Source organism: Trachypithecus francoisi, unplaced genomic scaffold, assembly GCF_009764315.1.
Source record: "Trachypithecus francoisi isolate TF-2019V2 unplaced genomic scaffold, Tfra_2.0 Lachesis_group8, whole genome shotgun sequence".
NCBI lineage: Eukaryota > Metazoa > Chordata > Mammalia > Primates > Cercopithecidae > Trachypithecus > Trachypithecus francoisi.
In genome coordinates, this window is record NW_022681473.1 from 109,496,099 (window position 1) to 109,517,872 (window position 21,774).

General features: G+C 44.8%; 1 protein-coding gene across 1 annotated transcript in view; it reads left to right on the plus strand.

Moving 5' to 3' along the window:
* LOC117079799 (tubulin-specific chaperone cofactor E-like protein) overlaps positions 1-21,774 on the plus strand; it is a 168,285-nt gene that overhangs the window by 121,026 nt on the left and 25,485 nt on the right. The window contains exons 18-21 of the mRNA XM_033203855.1: positions 6,716-7,277; positions 14,099-14,298; positions 19,063-19,446; positions 21,362-21,648. Coding sequence (XP_033059746.1) covers positions 6,716-7,277; positions 14,099-14,298; positions 19,063-19,446; positions 21,362-21,648 — 1,433 coding nt within the window. The remainder of the gene's footprint in view (positions 1-6,715; positions 7,278-14,098; positions 14,299-19,062; positions 19,447-21,361; positions 21,649-21,774) is intronic.

The following is a 21,774-nucleotide window of genomic DNA, read 5'->3' on the forward strand; positions in this document are numbered from 1 at the left end:
AGCAAGCCAATGGCCTCTGCTTTAGCATTTCAGAGAGCTGATTTAGGGTGTTTGCCTTCTTGACATTATTATCACAGATCTGTGTCATAATTTTTCTATCTCTAAAGGGACTCCTTTTCATCTTGTATACATTGTCTTAGAAATTCTGAGCTATACTGAACTAAACTATCTAAACCTAACTAAAGAGTTCCCTGGGCAACTATACTGATTTCTTCAACTTCCTTCTCTGACAAAGAGAGGTTCCCAAGCCTTTCAAGTTTATTGAAAATCTTCCTTTTTAGCATCTAAGGGAGCAATTTCCCTGTGTCATCCTCTTCCCTTGCTTGCACACCACAAACCTAAATCCCAGTTGTTTTTCTTTCTGCTCATCCTAACAGTTTATTCCAGTAGCCATTATTGCATTCATCAGGCTGTATTTTTCGTGATCTTCATGTCTAAAGCTCTCTCACTTCGAGTCCTGGGCTTCATAAGGGCAGGAACCATACCTAATTTATCTTTATGTTGAATGAATGGGCAGCCCCCTGCACCTAGTGACACTCGAAACACTGGTCAAATGAATGAATGAGGCTGGGTACGGTGGCTCATGTCTGTAATCCCAGCACTTTGGGAAGACAAGACAGGTGGATCAGAAGGTCAAGGGTTCAAGACCAGCCTGGCCAAGATGGTGAAAGCCCGTCTCTATTAAAAATACAAGAATTAGCCAGGCATGGTGGTGGGCACCTGTAATCCCAGCTACTCAGGAGGCTGAGACAGAGAATTGCTTGAACCCGGGAGGCGGAGATTGCAGTGAGGCAAGATTACACTGTTGTACTCCAGCCTGGGCAACAGAGCGAGACTCTGTTCCCCCGACCCCCCAAAAAATGAATGAATGAAATGACACAATAACCGCTTTCTTCCAGGGTTCCCGTGATTTTGTCACAGTGCTAGTTACTGCTTCAACAATCTGAGAGGTTACATTGCCACTGAGGCAAGTTAGGACTGTGTCAGAGTCTTGGCTTTCAGCCACATAAGATTTCTAGATGTTTGGATAGTCAGAGCTACCCATTACGACAACTTCCCTCTATCCATTTTCATCTTACGTTAAAACAAACGTGTCGGTCGTTTTGCCCACGTTGCTTGCGTCGTATTTGTCCTTTTCTCTGTTTCCTTTTGTGCTATCTTTCCACCCTTAGACTTAGGTGTTTTCATGCAGTTACTTGTCTCTTTGATATTCGCTGCTCTTCTGCCTTTCTGTCTTTCAGGTTTTTCTTTTCTTTTAAAATGTAATCTGTTCATGGGTCCTGTCTCATCTAGTTTAAGATGAATTGTGTTTTCTGCCTCGTGTTACACACTCTCTGCATTTAGGTACCTCGACATCTGAAGCTACGCATGCTGGCTTCAGACATCCTCCCAGTTCTTTTCAGGTATAGTCTGTGGGGTCCTCGTGAGCACCTACTCTTCTTTCATGCTGCCCTTCCCTCTCCTTCGCAATAAATGACTTCCCACTGTCTCTAGGCATGTCCTTCCCTTTCCCTCTACTATAGGGTTAAGCCCCCAGTGGGTTAGCTCTCCTTCCAGGCATGTGCTCTGCCCCAGTCTCACAAGATGCACTTATTGCTAAAATCCCAAGCCCGGAGAACCACACAGCGGACTTCTTCCTCACAGAGTGCTGGAGAGCGGGGTGTGAATTAGTTTATTAAGGTCTGCCATTATGAAATACCACAGACTGGGTGGCCTAAAACAACAGCAACTCATTCTTTCCCAGTTCTGGAGGCTGTAAGTCCAAAGTCAAGGTGGTGGTAGGTTCACACTCCCCAGGAGGTCCTGGGGAAGCACCACTCCCTACCTCTCTCATAGCTTCTGGTGGCTGTGGGCAGTCCTCAATGTTCCTTACCTTGTGGCGGCATAAACTCCAGTCTCTGCCTCTGTCTTTACGTGGCCTCCTTCCCTCCGCGTCTCCTGTTTTCTCTGTGTCCAAATCTCCTTCTCCTTTTAAGAACACCATTCACTGGAGTTAACCCCACCTAATCCAGGGTGACCTCATCTTAACTTGATCACATCGACAAAGCCCCTATTTCCAAGTCAGTCCATTCACAGGTCCTGGGGGCTAAGGTCTCAACATTTGTTTTGGGGGGACACAGTGTAACCCACAACGGGGGGTCATTGGAGACAATGAGTATCAGGGAGAAATGGATTAAAGAGATGGGGGGACTTCTTGCTAGGGCACTTCTTTCTCAGTCACTGAGATGTCCTAAGTGCTCAAGTTGGAAACAGAGTATACAGCTTTCAAACCCTTGACAAGAAGACCAAGTTCAGGGTGCATCGAAGGTTCTTTGCTTTCGAGGTGCGGGGGATAGATTTAACAGTTACTTCAGATCATTAAAATGCATTGCAGAATCTGCTTATTCAGTGATTTGCATTTGTTTTCCCATGATGTTTTTACTAGTCACCATCTCTCCCTGAGCCTGAAGAATAATGGCCGTTAGGATGACAGTGTGAAATGAAGTGCTGGATGAAACACAGCCTAGAGTGCAGATTACTGCTGGGGCCCTCAGAAATGGGGGGTGATAAAAAAGTGCTTCCTTGGGACACAGGGTTCTTCTATGACTCTGACCTTTCCCTGCATTCAGCAGCACCACAGGACATGGGAAAATCCACTAAGCCAAGAGAAGCTAGAAATAAATGTGCTATCTATAGACCAGACAGGGTAGGGGGGTGAGCTGCAGAAGGTGAGCCACTCCTGGGGGCACCGCCATAACCCATCTCAGCCATCCACAGCCAGAACTCAACAGAGACTGTCTCACTCCTGCCTCTACCCCCAGGCTTCATCACTGCCAAGTCTGACATGATTCAGGCCAATGGGGAGGTTTTCAGGGTCCTCACAGCCTGTGTCTTTATAATTTATTGCCAGAAGAGTGGGGTTTTTAGTATCACTCTGGCTCGATTTAGTGTCATGAGCTTCTATTGATGCTTATTCTCTACCAAGTCCTGGGGGTAGAAAAATGAATCAAATATGGCCTCTGTCCTAAAAGAGTCTAGTGCTAGAGACAGACATGTTAGCAATTAATGTCTGTGTAACGTGAAGAGCTGCAAAAATGTTGCTCATGGAGGGTGTGAGAGCACAGAGGAGGGGTTGCCTAAATCAGCTGCAAGGACCTCAGGGAGGGCTTCCTGGAAGAGGAGACCCAGAGTTGATCACTGGAGGATTACACTTGCCAGACCAAGAAGGAGGTGAAGGTGTCCACAAAAAGGAAATATTGGTGAAGACTCGGGGTGGGTAGCAAAGTGAGGGGTGCAAGGAGACTTTGCTGCAGGAGACCTTGCTGGAGAACTAGGTCAAGGTCTGTTGTTTAAAGGAAAACTGTTTCCAAAAACTCTAATATGTGGTCTTGTTTCCAATACTTAAATATTTGAAATACACTTCCCCGGACTCCTCCCCCACCTTCTCATCGTCCTCTGCGACTTCCTCCTCCATCCACCAAGCCTCTCCCTTTTCCTCGGACCTCCTGCCTCTGAGCTCCCTCTTTTCCTCCATTTCTCACTCACAGAGAGAGGGGCAGGGCAGGGGTGCCAGGGTGGAGGCGGCATGCGTGGGGTTTCTGAGACACAGAGAAGCCGAGCCTGTCTGAGTCGAGGGTGTTCCTTTCTCAAAGCTCTCCTTGGCAATGGCAGAATTTGCAAGCCTTTTAGCTTCATCCAATTATATTGCCTCCCCAAGGCATTGCCTCCTGGGTGACATCAGGTAGCCAGAAATATAGAATGCGAGGTAACTTAGGAAGAAAAGCCAGCTGGCACCAATTGGCCTCTGAGTGCAAGGCTTTTACTTTATTCTCTGTGAACTTTCAGGATAGATCAGAGTCTCCATGGCCTGATCTCGCTCCTCCTCTCACCCTTCATGCACCTTGTCCCTTAAATGACTATCACTGCATCCTCTCCACCTCCTCCCTTCCAAGTGCCGAGAATGAGGCATCTCTTCTCCTCCCATGGCTGCTTTCCCCCTCTGCCATCTCTTTGTTGCCTTCCCTGGGATCTTGGCCCTCTGTTGTCTCCTCTCCCTTCTGTGTCTTTCTACAGTGTCCTTCTCTTCAACCCATAAACATGCTCATTCTCAAACAAGCCTTGCCCCAGTTCCCCACTAGCTTCAATCCAATCTCTCTCCTTCCATTTCTGGTCAGACTCTTAAGAGCATCATCTCTGCTTCTGAATCTCCTGTTTGTTACTTTATTTGCTATTTGTTTCTGCAATCCAAATTCTGGCCTCATCTTCCTACTTAAATTCTCTTATTAAGATTGCTGATGCTTTTGTTTTACAAAACAAATGGGTGTTTTGCAGGCTTTATCTCATAGGCCGCTTTGCCATGTGTGTACTGGATACAAGGCCCTTCATGATCCAGGCCCTCCCCACCTGTCCATTTTCATCTCCCACCACTCCCAAGGCCACACACTATGCCCCAGAAGCACTAAATTGCTGTAATTATTCATATTTATCAGGATATTTTTCCCTTATCTACCTGGGCCTTTGCTGGGACTGAGCCCTTTATTTCGAATTCCCTTGTCTTCACTCCCACCCCTCCTTGACGGGCCAACTCCTCCTCCTCCTTTGAGACCGGGTGTGGGCATTGTCTTCTGCAGGCAGCCCTGCTTTTGTGCCCAGGCTAAGGCTGGTGCCTGTGCATCTGTTTACCTCTATCATTGCTTTTATCACATGGTATTGTTATCTGTCTGTGTACTTCCCTCTGCCACATGCCTATGAGCTCCTAGGGAAAGGCCATATGTTTTTTATCCCAGCCTTTAGCACAGTGCCTGGCACTCAGTGGTGCCAAATTAATGTCTACTGGATGAATGAATGAATTCTGCCTCAACGAATACTCACAGAAGGAGATAGTTGAGTTTTGAAGGGTGAGCGTTGCCCCAGGAAAAAGGTGGAGTCAAGGGCTTCCCTGTTGTCTTAGGTCAGGTTCCCGAGAAGCAAAGTCTGAGGTGGGAAATCTTGGGAAAGTGAGGATAGCACCAGGTCAAGAGAGCTCAGCAGGGCTGTGGTCCAAGCTGCAGAACAGCTTTAGCCTGGGCTACTAGGAGCCCTGGTGCTCGACTCCCAGTGTCAGCCAGTCATTGGCCAAGGGCTACCCTTGGATTAGGGGGTCAGAATCTTCTGGGCAACGTGGTTCCCATGGGGCCAAGGCCAGCTGTGAGTTATCATTAGGCCATGGTTGCAGGGCCTGGGATTGGGGGTCCTGGGTGGAGCATGGAAAGCATCCATCACACTCACAGCACGGGAAATGGCAGGGTGGAATGGCACAGCTTGGTTCATTCAGGGAACTGCAAACTGTTGGGTGTTGCTGGTGTGCAGGAAGCCAATGGGGTGGATCTGAGAGGCAGGGCCAGTTCCTGGAGAGCCCAGGGTGAAGTGCTAAGAATATCAGACACTTTACCCAAGCCCTGGAGAGGGCTTTCAGTATTGGATTAACTGCTTTCAATTGCATTAAGATTACTGGCGTGGCGGTAGTGACCAAATGGAGGGGCAATCCTGGGGCCAGCGAGACAAGTTAGGAGAGTATGCTACAGTCAAGGTGAAAGGTGATGAGAGTCTGAACCAAGGCAGGGGAAGGCGTGGAAAGTGGTGTCAGCCAAGGGAGAGAGGAAGGAGGTTGGGGGAAGGGATTTCTGGTCAGAGAGCAATCTTAAAACAGCTGCTTCTCCCACAAGGCATGCCACCTCCCCTGCGAGCCCTTGCTGCAGTGAGCAACCTGGCTGTCTATCTTCCATCATGCACTAACCGGCCACAGGCTATAGGATTTGGCTCCTCTGAATCAAAATAGTTCAAGGGCAGTGCAGTCCTGGAGTTTACTGTTAAGGGATTTCCCTCTTGTCTGAATTTAAAAATATGTGGGAGGAAACGTATGTCAAGTGCCCCCTCCGTGGGAGACATTGTGCTGGGTGCCTGGGGGGTAATGAGGGGAAGGTGGGCATAAAGATCAATAAAATGTGGTTCCTGCCCTCAAGTTGCCCATAATCTTGTAGGTGAGATGGAAGAGCGTACACCAGTCATAACATAAGGCAGATTGTGATGTGTGCTGCAATACAGTGTATGCAGGCTTGATCCTGGCCAGCGGTGGAGAGGAATACAAGAGAAGTATAAATAACCTGCCCTGGTTTCCCAGACAAGGGAGTGATTAATTCTGACCACGAGCTCAGAAAATCTTGCCTTACAGAAGAGGCAACATTGGAGCAGGGTCTGGAGGATGAGAGAGATGTTGATGGGCGGAGAGTGTCATTTCAGACAGAGGGAACAGCAAAGTGAAGCCATCCTTAAAGAAAAAAGAAATCTCAAAGGAATTAATACACTGGGGCTTGCCTAAAATAAATTCCATGGTAGAGCTAGAAATAGAAACACAAGAGTTCTATGTTTTGGTATTTCAGTCTAAACTTTAATTGAATTCTTATTACCTTTATATTACCTTGGAGAAAACAATTTGAACTCCTGGGGGAAATAATGCTATGTAAACAGAAGGCACTGAAATAAATAGGTATATTAGTGTACCAAGGATAGTCATTTGCATCTGTTCAAATCCTAATAATAATAGTTGACTGACATAAACAACAGTACATGCAAAGACTACATTCAGCCTCCTCCAACTTCCCTCTGGGACTTGTCTTTCAAGAGACTCATTGTTAGGAGAAGAGCTGGGAAATCTCTGGGCCAACTGTGTTTCTCCACCTCATCTCTCCTCTTATAGGTGAACAGTGAACGGCTCTATCTGCCCCTGAAGCTGGGGCAAGGAAAGATAAATATCTTTTCCTTTGGCTTCCACGTGGTGGTGGAAACTGATTTTGGCCTGAAGGTTGTATATGACTGGAAGACCTTCCTGTCCATCACAGTCCCTCGGAGCATGCAGAACAGCACCTATGGTCTGTGCGGCCGCTACAACGGCAACCCTGATGACGACCTGGAGATGCCCATAGGTCTGCTCGCATCCAGCGTCAATGAGTTTGGGCAGAGCTGGGTGAAGAGGGACACCTTCTGCCAGGTGGGCTGTGGGGACCGCTGTCCGTCCTGTGCCAAGGTAGAAGGTTTCTCCAAAGTGCAGCAGCTGTGCAGCCTGATCCCCAACCAGAATGCTGGCTTCTCCAAGTGTCACAGCAAAGTTAACCCCACCTTCTTCTACAAGAACTGCCTGTTTGACTCTTGCATTGATGGGGGCGCGGTGCAGACCGCCTGCAGCTGGCTGCAGAACTACGCCAGCACCTGCCAGACTCAGGGGATCACGGTGACTGGCTGGAGGAACGACACATCCTGCAGTGAGTCCTTCTCATTGTCGCTCCTTGTAGCTTCTCTTCTTTCTTGATTGCTCTGGGAAGGCCAGTCTTCCATCTCCCTAGAAGTCGGAACAAATTGAGTAGCAATTTAAGGATATGCACTTTGGAACTGAGTTTGTTATCTGAATGAAGCATGACATGTAACCTCCTGGAGCCTCCATGTCCTTATTGGTAAAATAGAGTTAATGTCACTTATTTCATGGGTTACCCTAAGGATGAAATAAGGTCGTGCATATAAATCACAGAGTATCGCACGTGGCATTTGGACGCACAAAGTTCACAATAGAATGCTAACAAGAGATTAATGAAAGAAGGATAAGTTTTAGCACCTCATGGGCCCATCCTTGTGTTAATAATCCGCATGCTTTGTCTAAGCATGTTATTCTATTTGATTCATATGTGTCATGTTTCAGTCTTTGTGTTTATGAAACAGAGCAGAATATTAAGAGTACATTAGAGAAGGAACTAGAGCCCCTGGATTCTAGCCTTTACTCTGTCTTTAAGGATCTGTGTGACCTTGGGGCAATTCACTTTTCCTCCCTGGTTCTCAGTTTCCCCTTCCATAAAGCAGTGGTAATGCTGCCTTTACTGTTTGTGCCTCAGAAACGTCCAGGGGATCCAATTAGGTAATTGAAAGCCAGGCGCACTCTGTGCATTCTAAGCGGTATTGCTATATTAATGGCTTGCTCTGAGCCAAGACCCCATGCTAAACATTTTATCAATATACCTCATTTATTCTTCTCAATGACCCAATTAGTCAAGGAGCAACTGAGACTCAGAGGAATGAAGTAACTGCCTAAGGTCGTATAATCTGAGTGGCAAAGTCAGGACTTGAGCTTCTAACCCAAAGCCCAAGCTCCCAACCCATATACTATACTGCTGGACTATGTACTGGGACAATTTACCTGCATTTAGCACATAAGAATAGGAAAAACTTGGGGGAAAAAAACACTGTTGGTCTTTAGCTAACTTGCTTTCATCTATTTTCCTGTCTCAATCTCATTAATAATAGCATATTTCTTTAAAAAGCATATTCCCTTTAGAAGGTCTGTAGCTCTTTTAAAACTAAAAATTGATCCGGAATGCATAGAGCTCTAAATAAGTGATACAGCAGGATCCGCAGAGAATCAACTCCCATCTTCATCCTGGAAAAGGAAATTCAGATGAAAAACCAGAAACAGCATTGTGGTTTAACGCTCACAGTCAGTTTACATTCCACACAACTGGATTCATGTCTATTGTAAGGGAAGGGTGGGAGGAAGATGAAGGCAGGGAACGGATGCCAATCCCATTTCATCCAGGCTCAGTCCCTGAGTGGATGAGGCCAGGCAGGGTAGGGAGTGGTGCCAGTGGGGATGACAGTCCAGACAAACTGGCCTCTGATGACTTCAATGAAATAAATATACCTATAAGAAAGCTCGGGTCTGGGTAAATCCCCAGAGCTACTCTGGATTCATTGGGGTCATTCCAGTAAGACCAGAGAGCTTGTCTTCCTCTAAAACAGAAAACCAAGCTTTGGACCCAGAGGCCTAAACATGGTGCAGAATGGGGAAGCTGTTTTGGAAGGTAAAGCTCGCCTGTTTCCCCTGTTACAGAGACTTCCCTCTTCACCTGCAGCCACGCCATGCTGGGTGTACTGCTCTCAGGGTGGCTGGGGTGGGGACAGGCATGCCAAAAACCAATGCTTCCAACTGCAACAAATAGGGAATGCACACAGGGGCTAATGCCAGGAACTCTCACCTCAATTGATGGGTCTTAATATTTGTCACTCATGGGAAGGAAAAGAAATTGAGTCAGCAAGGCCTCACAACCTTACCCCCAAGAAAGAAAGGCCCCCACAACAAAGCTTGGCTAGGGATAAAGGATAAGAAGGTGATTTTTCTTGTCTTTCTCTCCCTTCTACCAGCAACCCTTTCCTCTCCCTTCCCAAATTTCTCTCCAAACATTGGTTGCCTCCTCTCTACCCTGGCTTGCTAGTAATGGGAGCTCTACCCATGGCACCCAGAGCCAAGTCTGCCCTGCCTCATCCTCAGTCTCGGGTCCTATCCTTTGCCTTCTACCAGCTTCCCACCAGCACGTCCCAGGCTGATACGCCAGGGCCAGCAGGTAACTTAGAATCGTTCCCATCACAAGGAGACTTAGACCTTCCCTACCTTGACATTTCAAGATAGGGGCAAAGATCCAAAAGTTAGAGCACCTGAGGAGATGGTGGTAATGAATGGCAAAAAGAAAGACTAAAATAGGAGAAAAAATATATGTTTTAAAGCTGGTATGGAGGTCAGGCTGGGGGAGAGGGCATGGTTAGAGGCAACTTCCTTTTCCATTTTGAATCTCAGAAGCAGAGAAAAGCTTCGGGAGACTGAGTCCTAATTCAGCCATTCGACCTAAGAATAGGATTGTTTTAACTGTAGCTGATATGACTCCACATCATGTGAGGACAGGCCCCATCTCTTTCCAACTCTCATTCTACCAAAAATCAATCCAATGTAGCATCCAATGCTTAATATGAGAAATGGTGCTTTAGGAGCAAAGGGGTTAACCTAGAACTGCCCATCAAACTTGTGCTTTTTTGGTAACAAGGTAGAATGCTGGTGTTTTTCAATGATCTGACCGTTCCTATCAATGGGATAATTTATTATTCAATTACCTTATTTGTAAACTCATTGGAAAATCTTGTAACCTAAGTTGAGCAAATAGGCTTACAAGGAGAAGGGAAGGTAAATTGTCTTAATTACTAGCCCCTCCTTAAAATTCGTTGAGCTGAGTCTATCATTCTTTCAGTCCCTTAATGGGGGACTGTAATTAGGGTATTCGATGGTGAGAGGAGAAAGAGAAGGAAATAAAAAAGGAATAAATGACAGTTCCTTAGCTCTCACTATGTACCAGGTTCTAAGTGGGATCTGGGGACTCATGCATTTACTTCTTATTGCAACCCTGCCAAGTAGGCACTACTCATAATCCCATTTTCTATAGGAAGAAACTGAAGCTCAGAGAAAGGAAGTCACTTTCCCGAGGAAGGTGGCCTGGGTAAGTTGGAAAGTGGCTCCTAAGACAGTGCTCTCCCTTCTGTGCAATGCTGCCTCTCTGAGCCTAGTCACCCAGTGCCTAACTTGTGGCCAAAGTTGGTTGTCATCATCATTTTCCCTTTTATTGGAGGCAGCTGCTGCTACTTCAGACTGCTGGGTACAAAGTCTGATAATTAAGATTTGTCTTACATATTTCTCCAAACATCTAATAATAATTGTTTAAAAAAAATTCCTTCTACGATTACAACTATTACTACTATGAATTGCAGAAGTTATTATTGAAGTACCAGGCACTATATGAGGAGCTTTATGAATTATATCTCATTTTATTTTGATAACTACTTGATGAGGGAGATATTATGATCCCAGTTTTATAGATGAGAAAACAGAGTTTTAGAGAGAGCAAGTAACCTGTCCATAGTGACACTGCTTAATGGCGGAGCGAGGCCTCAAATCCAGGTTGGTCTGATTCCAAAGCCTCTGTCCATTCTGTTGAGCTGAATTGCTTTTTAGGGGCGCCATTCATCCTGTCTACCAAGGCACAGATGCTGGGTATGGCAAGAGACATATTCTTGACCATGGTACAAATCCAGGTGCAGAGTCCAGGTCATCACTCTACAGCTCGCAGTATATCATTTGGTGGGGAGAGAGAAGCAGTGGATCAGTACTAGGAATCTGAAAGTTTGTTTTCCAAGAATCAAGTGTTTCTTAACCATCTGCCATGTTCTCAGCACTGTTTGGGGTGGCATGGAAGAATCAGAGTGTGAAACGTGGTGTTTATAATCCAGTTGGAGAAATAGACCCATTTGAAATACTTGAAATAACAAACATCTCTAAATTAGTAATACCTCTTCCCAAATATTACAATGTATTGCAGACCTTCAGTCACTGTTAACACTGGCATATGAACAAGTTAAACAAATAAATAATAAAAATAAAACAAGTGAATACTGGCACATGAACAGAAAGACCAACCAAGGGAAAGAAGAGAAAGTTCAGAAACAAGCCCAAACACTAAAGAGAAATTAGCATATGGTAAAGTTGGCATTTCAAAGTACTGGGAAAACATATTTGTTATTCAGTAAATAGTAAAAGTTCAAAGGGCAAACTAGCTGGGAAAAGCTAAATCCTTCCTTCATTTCTTACTCCAAAATAAAATCCAGGCAGAACAAAGATTAAACATAAAAAAACTAAATCACAAAAATACTAGAAGAAAACAAAAGAGTGTTCATGATAATCTTGCAGTGGAGAGAATGTTTCAGAACAAATTATCCAAAGTTAAAAGGGAAATTTGATAAATTTCATTACATTAAAAATTTTACATCTTTCCATGGCAGGGAGATAAACAACTTCAAAAAAAGTTAGAAAATTATTTAAAAATGAATGCAAAGTCAAAAGACAAATGATAAATATTTTGTAACACATACGACATACCACAAAGGCCTATTTTAATTCTTTTTTTTTTTTTTTTTTGAGATGGAGTCTCACTGTGTCACCAGGCTGGAGTGCAGTGGCATGATCTCAGGTCACTGCAACCTCCACCTCCTGGGTTCAAGCACTTCTCCTGCCTCAGCCTTCCAAGTAGCTGGGACTAAAAGCAAGCGCCACCATGCCTGGCTAATTTTTGTATTTTTAGTAGAGACAGGATTTCACCATGTTGGCCAGGCTGGTCTCAATCTCTTGACCTCGTGATCCACTGCCTTGGACTGTCAAAGTGCTGGGATTACAGGCGTGAGCCACTGCACCTGACCTGGCCTATTTTAATTTTTAAAGAACTTTTATAATTTAATAATAAAAATTTCAACAACATGAAATGTGAAAAGGATATGAAAAGGCAGTTAACAAAAAAAGACATACGAATGGATTATAAACAAATGAAAGCAAGAGGATCAACCTCACAAAGAAATGCAAACTAAATAAGGATATATAATAATAATAATAATAATACACATATAGCATAAGGAGACAGCACATATAGTATTTTAACCTTGTTTCCAAGGATCAGACAATTTGGTGATAGACAATCAAGGAGAGTGTGGGGAAACAAACCTCCTCCAACAGTGCAGGGAGGAAGACAAATTGGCACAGCCTCTTTAGAGGCAACTTAGTGGCATTCATACCTTTTGACCCAGTAATTCCACTTTCAGTAATTTATTCCACAGATGCCCTTACTCATGAGGGCAAAGATATACGTACAGGGATGTTCACTGCAGCATCAGCATAAACACAAAAAATACACTCAGCATGCAGCAGCACAAAAGCAATAATTTGAGGCTAAATGAAATGAATATTGTCATAAAGAAAGCAATGAGTAGAAATGTGTATATATTATGCTCCCATTTATGCCAAAAATAATAGGCAGGGCATACACATATGCTTGTGTGCATACAGACACACACAAATGGATGCTTGTATATGCATAGAACACTTCTGGAAAAATGGACTATAGTTTGGTATCAGAGGTTGCCATTTCATCATGCTTTTACTTGTATGGTTTGGATTTTCTACGCTATGCAAGTATTATGTATTAAACTACAAATGTTTTTTAAAAACATATGGTATATTGTGAGAGTAGTTATATGAATCAAAACGTGTTAAAATTCATAGAACTGTGTACTCTAAAGGTAGATGTTACTACTAGATAATTTAATAAATGAAATAACCCCCCATATAGATACTGTATACAGTATAGGGTAGACATTCCCACATAATGGTAGTTGTGCTTTTAGTATACATTGATTGAGATAATAGCTTCTATGAAACTTTTTAAGCAAACCTATCTTTAATGATTGACTAATACTTACAGAACACTCCACTGGCCTGAGCACACAGACTCACTTAATCCTTTGCAACCAGGCATGAAGTGAATGCTATTGGTATCTGTATTTACAGATAAGAAAGCTGAAGCTCAGAGAGCCCGAGTGATGCTCTGGGTCTCTTATAGCTGGTTCCAGAGCCCACACCCTTCACCAGGACCCTACTTGCCTTCTATGGAAGCATCTAGATGCATTTGAAAAATGGTAGAACATAATTGATATGAGTCAGTTTGCACAGACATGTGCACATGCACACACACGTGCACACCAGCACGTGTACTCATGCACACAAACACACACACACACGGTCACGCCAGCATGTGTATTCATGCACACACACACAACACACACACACACTGTACATTTGCCTTCTCAGAGATCATGGGGCTCAGGCATCTATGGATGGTAAACTGCTGGCTTAGAAAAAGGTTCTGTAGAAGCTCTGGGGTGTAGAGGAGCTGACATTGGTCTAAGAGGGAGAGCTATATGGGTAAGCTGGGACTCCCACTGGGACTTGAAGAACCAGGAATTTGGATAGGCTGAGAGGATGAGGAAGGGCATGAATAAGAAAGATCAATGTGAACGAAGACCTAGAGGCAGGAGGAGTGTGGGTGCCTTGGGAGGTTATCAGGTGACATTTCTAACTGGAGATTCAGATGGGGGGTGGGTTTAAGTGGCAGGCAATAGAGGATCTCAACGGCCAGGCTGAGGAGAGGACGACCATGATGTGAGAAGCTCCAGCCACCTCCATCTGCACGTTGGCCCTTTATTTAAGAGGCAACTAATCAGACCCAGGCTTTCTGTGAGCAAAAAGGGCAGTAATGAAGAAAGGCGGCAGACCTCCCACCTCCTGCCTCTCCCTGTGCCCTTCATCTCCCTGAGTAGGTGAGCAATGGCCGTGAGAAAACCTTCCTTGGTGCCTTGTGATCGTGTGAGTCTTGACTTGTCTGTCCTGTTCCAGCTGTCACCTGCCCTCCAAACAGCCATTACGAGAGCTGCGTGAGTGTCTGCCAGCCCCGCTGTGCCGCCATCCGCCTGAAGAGTGACTGCACCCACTACTGCGTGGAGGGCTGTCAGTGCGATGCTGGCTACGTCCTCAACGGCAAGAGCTGCATCCTGCCCCACAGCTGTGGCTGCTACTCCGATGGCAAATATTACGAGGTATGGGAGGCCAGCCTGGCATTTTCCTCCTTGCCAGTGATCAGATTCCTCTCCAACTCTAAGAGGTTGGTCAGATTGACCAATTTTCCCACTTCATTATGAAGAGCGTCATGTTCATGGCAGGGGAGTGGGATGGGGGGTAGAGAGGCTAAGCACACTCTTCAGATGACGCTCTTGGGCACTGAGTGTCAGATATGGAAAAGCACCTGAGTGTCTCCTCCTCCCTCCTCCACATTGGCAAGGTCTCCGGCGCTCTGCCTCCCCTACTCACTCACATTTGTGTGTCTCTGTCGTGCCTTTCTCTATTTTCTGTCCTGTAAATCTCAGTTTGAAAGCTTCAGATACAGCTATAGTTTGGAAATATGGTGACTGTGAATCTGACATTTGTAGCTGTCTTAGCTAAGGACATTTGTCACTGGAAAATATGGAGCTAGAGGCTGAGTGGGGTGGCCTTCCCTCTTCTGGCTGTTGAGGCTCCGTGAGGGTAGCTGTGGCTACCATCTCCACGTGTGCCATTTGTCACTCTGGTATCATCCCCAGAGTTTGGTCCGGACTGCTAATGTAGTGCCCCCACATCCCACCCTCTGCGGCGCGTCCTACAGGGGTTTAAACATAGAGTTAATGAAGATGCCCTTCGCAGATGTTTCTCAATAAAACATTTTAGTTCACGAAATCATTTCACTTTTTGGACTTTGTAATCTTTCCATAACACTAAGCTAGAATTCCATAATACTAAGCTAGAAAAGCTCTTGAATAGACAAGGTATTTAGTTTATGTTTCGATCTCAAGCCCATTCTCTGTTTAAATGACATCAAAACCATATGTTGGCAAGTTAGATGGTTAACAACTACGAATAATTGAGTATCTGCTGTTTGCAAAGCACTGTGTTGGTGGTATTGTGGGGGATGAGAAAGCATGTCCCCTGCCTTGAGGGTCTTAAAAATCTATTCAGAAGAGAGAAACAATGTACGTTAAAGAACAGGAGAACAGTTACAAAATAACCTATCAGCAAGTGAAAAATAATACCCTACAGAACTAATCAATTTTAAGTGAAAAAGAATAGTAGCATTTAAAATAAATCTAATTGAAATGTCTGAATTGGAAATCAACTAGGCGAAAAATAAATAGTATCTCCTTTTTGTAAAGATGCATTGACTCATTCAAGTTGCCCTAACTTTGGGGATAAATAAAAGAAATGTGAAAGTGACCCTCAATTTCACTTTCAGTGGAAATTTATTTAAATGCTATATTAGAAAGACAGGGAGGAAGTAAGGTAAAATAGTGGAACTAATCAAAGGAGACTTTTTGGGAGAGGGGGTGTTGAAATGAGCTCTTAGAAATATTATTTGAAAGGAAAAGGTAGAACATGTGGAAAAAATTAATTCTATTTTCTCACAGTTGAGGAGAAGATATAATCAGGCTCAAAACTCAAAAAGCACTCTCTAAACTGTGTTTCCCAGCCCGGAGACTTACCAAAACCTATGCATCTATCAACTGTGCCATGCATCCTCGGCAAGCATCCTGAGTGTCAGTGTGGCATAATTCAATGAAACCTGGGTTCGATCCTAGCAGTACCACCGCTGGAGGTGTGACACTGAGCAAACGCTGTCATTTCTCTGAGTGTGTTTCCCTGTGGATGAAATGTGACTAATGATACCAACCCAGTAGGGCTGTTGGATAAATAATCGATGCTGGGTTCCTAGCCTAGTGCCTGGCATCGAGTCCTTCAATAATTGGGAGCTGCTATTATTATTGTTGTTTTGTTATTCTCTTGAGAAACATTTTGTAAATGAAAAATCCAGGCGTGTTAATGAAAGGATGCAAATAAAAGCCCTTGGAACTCTCAGGAAAAGCATGGTCAGCTCTTGGCTGCTATTAGTACTACAGTGTAAACATTATGAACAGTTTTTCATCAGAACCTCAGAGGATTTTGACAACAGCTTACATCCGGGAAGCAGGAAACTCAGAGAACAAAGAATCACATCTACTTGCCACCATTCCAAAGCGCTTGGGGGCTTGTTCATAGAATAAATTTCTTTGGAAATGAATAGAGACTATGCCTGGCTATTAGCATGTAGAGTGATCACCCAGCTGTCATTGTCATGTGTGATTAAGGTGAAGAAAGCAGCGTTGGGCCAGCCACTTTACTGTGATGCTCGTTTCAGGATCAGATTCTCTTGTGGATGAATTATTTACCCTTTATCATATCCACATACATCAAGTTATTTTTCTCTTTTCACCACTGTAATGTCTGACTTCTTATCAGAGAGAGGCCAAACCATCCACTCAGTTATTCTATAAATCTGATAAGAGAAATGAAGTCAATTTGTGAGGCTGTTGGCACCCAGAATATGTTATGTAAGTCTGGAAGGAGAGTAGACTTAGTTCCAGCAATGACTTCACTTTGAGGATGAAAGAATCAGCAATAGCATCTTGAAGTGCACTGCAATCAGGAAACTTGTTCTGGAAGATCTTCTCCTTTATCTATTTACCCTTGAATCTGAGTCATATCTGTAGTTGATATCCAGGGTTTTGATGTCTCTAGTTAAAGCAGAAAACTGACCAGACAGAAACATAGGCCTTTTTGTGATGTTGAAAGATCTTTTCTGGATAACACTATTTTAGTAAGTCGATAATGCATTGAGTGCCCACATCTCTATGACACATTCTATTTGTTGGTACCACCTCCCACTTAGACAATCATGACCAATTTCCAACAGTTTCCTGGAATTCTTAGTCTAGAGCAAGTGCAACGTCAAGAATGCAAACCCTACCAAGCAGAGTCGTGCCTGCAGATTGCCGCCTGTTTTGGGAAAAGTAGAAAATAACATTCTAGTTGTGGGACTCCTGGGAAAGAAAAGAAAAGAAAAGAATAGCTGCCTCCAGTTGAGGATACGCTATGTTGTAGGTATTTTATGTAATGTTGCATAATTTCTTCACCATCTGAAAGACGATGAGCTGTTCTACTCCTGTAATAGCAGCTTCTATTTATTGAGTGCCTACCCTATGCCAGGAAGTGTGTTTTATACATCTTATTTAATTTAGTCCTTACAACTGCCCTGTAAGACATTATTTTTAATTTCATTTTATTATTATTACTTCTGAGACAGGGTCTCTCTCTGTTGCCCAGGCTGGAGTGCAGCGGCAGGATCACAACTCACTGCAGCCTCTACCTCCCAGGCTTAAGCGATCCTCCCACCTCAGCCTCTGGAGTAGCTGGGACTACAGACATGCACTACCATGCTGGTTATTATTATCATTATTATTATTACTATTATTTTGAGACAGAGTTTCGCTCTGTCGCCCAGGCTGGAGTGCAATGGCACAATCTCGGCTCACTGCAACCCCCGCCTCCCAGGTTCAAGCGATTCTCCTGCCTCAGCCTCCCGAGCAGCTGGGACTGTAGACATGTGCCACCATGCCTGGCTAATTTTTGCATTTTTAGTAGAGACGGGGTTTCACCATGTTGGCCAGGCTGGTCTCGAACTCCTGACCTCAGGTGATCCACCCACCTCAGCCTCCTAAAGTGCTGGGATTACAGGCATGAGCCACTGCACCCGGCCTATTATTATATTATTATTATTTTAAGTAGAGATGAGGTTTCATTGTGTTGCTCAGGTTTGTCTCAAACTCCTGGGCTCAAGCAGTCCTTCCACCTCAACCTCCCAAAGTGCTGGGATTACAGGCATGAGCCACTGCACTCAACCACAGGATACTATTAATATCTCCAATTTAGAGATGAGCAAAGTGACACTGGGGAGGTGAGTAATGTTACTCAAGATGGCACAGGCGGGGATACAGGACTAGATTGAAACCCAGGTGGTCTGATCCCAAAACGTTCCTTTCATGGCCCCCGGGTGTTCTCCGGATCTCTCACATTCAGAACACATGGGAATGAAGGTACTTCCAACAGAAGTAAGTTGGAAGCAGACGAGACACAAGGAAGGGTGAGGATTGTGACATGTGAAATGGTTAATCAGAAGTGCTGGTCATTGCTTTCTTACGACTGTTTAAGGTTTGAAGGGCTAATTTATCATTCTTAAGTGAATTTTAATTTCATCTTTGAAGCAGAGTCTTTACTTGTCAGAAGTGTGACTCCTTGATGGATATTTTCTACCAAATATTCTTCCTCTTTACCTAGTTCCTCTAACAGCTGCATATTCAGGTTGACTGTGATTAGTTCTACAATCCAGCCCAAAGATTTCAGAGTTCTTTATTAAAATCAATCAAGTTATGGCCGGGGTGGTGGCTCACACCGGTAATCCAAGCAGTTTGGGAGGCTGAGGCAGGAGGATCACTCGAGCCCAGCAGTTCAAGAACATAGTGAGACTCCGTCTCTACAAAAAATACAAAAATTAGCTGGGTGTGGTGGCGTGTGCCTATAGTTCCAGCTACTAGGGAGGCTGAGATAGGAGAATAGCTTGAGTCCAGGCATTCCAGGTTACTTACAGTGATCTGTGATTGCGCCAGTGCACTCCAGCCTGGGCAACAGAATGAGAATAAATACGTAAGTAATTATTACTCTAAGAATAAATACGTAAGTAAATAAGTAAATGTCAAAACTGCATATTGTTTGGCGTCTGAGTTGCCTGCAATTGATGGAGCCTTTGAGTTGAGACCGTTTCCCCACTGCTGCCTCCTACAAATTCCAGCCCTAATAAAGATAGGCTAGCCCAGCCTGATAAAAGACCAGGGGGACTGGACTTTGGGGTCTCCAGCCCTGACCACAGTCTGAATTTAATGCAAACGGCGCCTCTCTTCCAGCCCAAGCAGCTGTTCTGGAACAGCGACTGCACGCGGCGCTGCCGCTGTTTCCGTCGCAACCTGATCCAGTGCGATCCGCGCCAATGCAAGTCCGACGAGGAGTGCGCGCTGCGCAACGGGGTGCGCGGCTGCTTCAGCACCAAGACCTCCTACTGCCTGGCGGCCGGCGGCGGCGTCTTCCGCACCTTCGATGGCGCCTTCCTCCGCTTCCCGGCCAACTGCGCCTTCGTGCTGTCCACCATCTGCCAGAAACTGCCCGACATCTCCTTCCAGCTTATCATCAACTTCGACAAGTGGTCGGCCCCCAACCTCACCATCATTTCGCCCGTCTACTTCTACATTAACGAAGAGCAGATTCTCATCAGCGACCGGAACACAGTCAAGGTGACCAGCCTGGTGTCCATTCTTAAGAAGGGGCCCGGAAACAAGGGGTTGGCTGCGGGATTGTGTAGGGTTCTCCCAGATAGCCAAGTTGTGGGATAGATTGTTGCTTCATGGTGTTCCACACACAGTGACCAGGTTTTAAAGAATCAAAGTATGAAGATGCTTTAAGCCTAAGAATGGACACCATTTGATTCTTGGCTGATGATTCCAAAGGCAGGAGACTTGCGGGGTCTCAGAGCCAGGCAATGGCATGGGTGCTAACAGAGCTTCAGGTGATAAATTGTTAGATAAATCAGTTTTTACTCTGATTACTTTCCAAAATGCATCCCATTTGTTTTTAACAGCCCTTAAGATTATTTTTGGCTCTGCCCTCTTATAGTCAGACCCACCCTTCATCTTTGCCATCCTTTCTATAAGCCAAGAGAAAGCAAGCATTTGCCTACAAAACACCAATCTGAGTAAAAACCTGACGCCCACCTCCTTTGTCCAAGGGCCCCGTGATGACCCGCTGAGGGGCAGGAAATGGGAGGCTACACTTGGTGGATTTCTCTTAGGTTGGCTCCTCCTTAGGCCCATTGCCTGGTTTCTTGTTTATCTTACACCTGTGTGTAAATAAATGTAAACCCCCCACCCACCCCCACAACAAATATGGCTCCCTACTTGAATTCCTCCCACCCCTTCCTTTTAAGAAGATCACCTGCTCAGATGCACTGTTGACAGTGACCCAGCCTCTCAACCAGAGCAGGCTGCTGCCACCAGTCGCCCGAAAGGATATGGAGCCAGGCCCCAGCACTGTGAGCATAGGGAGGGAGGGACCCAGAAACAGCCACATTACTACTTTTTGGAATTGAGTGTTATTGCGTGTATCTGTTTTCCACCTGCTCAGATAATCAGGCCTTGAGTGTATCTTTAATTGAAGAGTCATCAAATAGCGTAGTATCAAGCATCAGGCCAAAGACCAGCAGTATTTTGTGAGCTTAAAATGAAGAATCTGAAATTTAATACCGGTTTTAACTTCAATGAAAGGTGCCACTGTTTTTGACATTCTCATTCTTTTACAAATTGGCCCACATCAACACGACAGCGTTGGTCCAGAATCCAGGAACTAGAAAATGAAAATGACCACCCGAGAGAGAAAAACTGACATTGTGGCTGAACAAAATACCCAAGCTGGTCAAAACAGTAGAGACTCATTTTTTTAAAAAGTGTCTGTTTTTTATTTTTTTATTTTAAGGTACAAAAACTACTAATAGCCTGGGGAGAAAATTTTTATTTTGTAAGTACAGGAAAAGCGTGTTATATTCTGTCCCAAGGGCTAAGGAAAGAAAATGTTAGAAAGCAGGAAAATGACAAATGCAGAAAATAATGTGCCTATAGGTCCTCTGGGGGGACCTCCAGTTTGAACATTATAAGCAAGAAAACGATAAACATGGCAATGATGCCCAGATCCATTTTAACTGTGTTCGACTCTCGTTGGCACAGGATTGGGATTTCATTTTCAGTAATTGGCTTATGCTGGGGAAAGTTTTAGACACGAATCCAGCCATTCATTGTGGGTTACACTTTTCTAAGGTTTCCTTATCTCTCACCTCCTCTCCCCTACTTCTGCTTCGTAGTTTGCTTCCTTTGGGGCAACTACAGTATAAGATGAGTGAATGCCTTTAAACTCTAGGGCAGGGGCCGGCAAATCTGCTTGCTGCCTGTTTGTGTAAATAAAGCTTTGCTGGAACACAGCCACACTCATTTAGTTGTGTATTGTCTATGGTTGCTGTCATGCTGCAGGGACAGAGTGGAGTCGTTGAGACAGAGATCACAGGGCCTGCGATGCCCAAAATATTTTCCCTGGCCCTTTCCTGAACAAGTTTGCCAACCCCTGCTCTAAGCGTAATTATTTTCCGTTTTCCTCCTCTTATAGGTGAATGGCACACAAGTGAATGTTCCATTTATAACTGGTTTGGCAACGAAAATCTACAGCAGTGAGGGGTTTCTGGTGATTGACACCAGCCCAGACATCCAGATATACTACAATGGTTTCAACGTCATTAAAATCAGCATCAGTGAGAGGCTGCAGAACAAAGTGTGTGGTCTCTGTGGCAACTTCAACGGGGACCTAACAGATGATTATGTGACCTTGCGAGGGAAGCCGGTGGTAAGCAGCGTGGTGCTGGCCCAGAGCTGGAAAACCAATGGCATGCAGAAGAGGTGAGGGTGTAGGAGTTCAAGCCGCTAAACTTGGTGGCCCAAGTTCTCTCACGTCCATGGGTGGTGTGAATGAGGAATGCACTTTCCTTAGCACTGCCCCTGCTCTCCTACAGAGATGAACCAAAG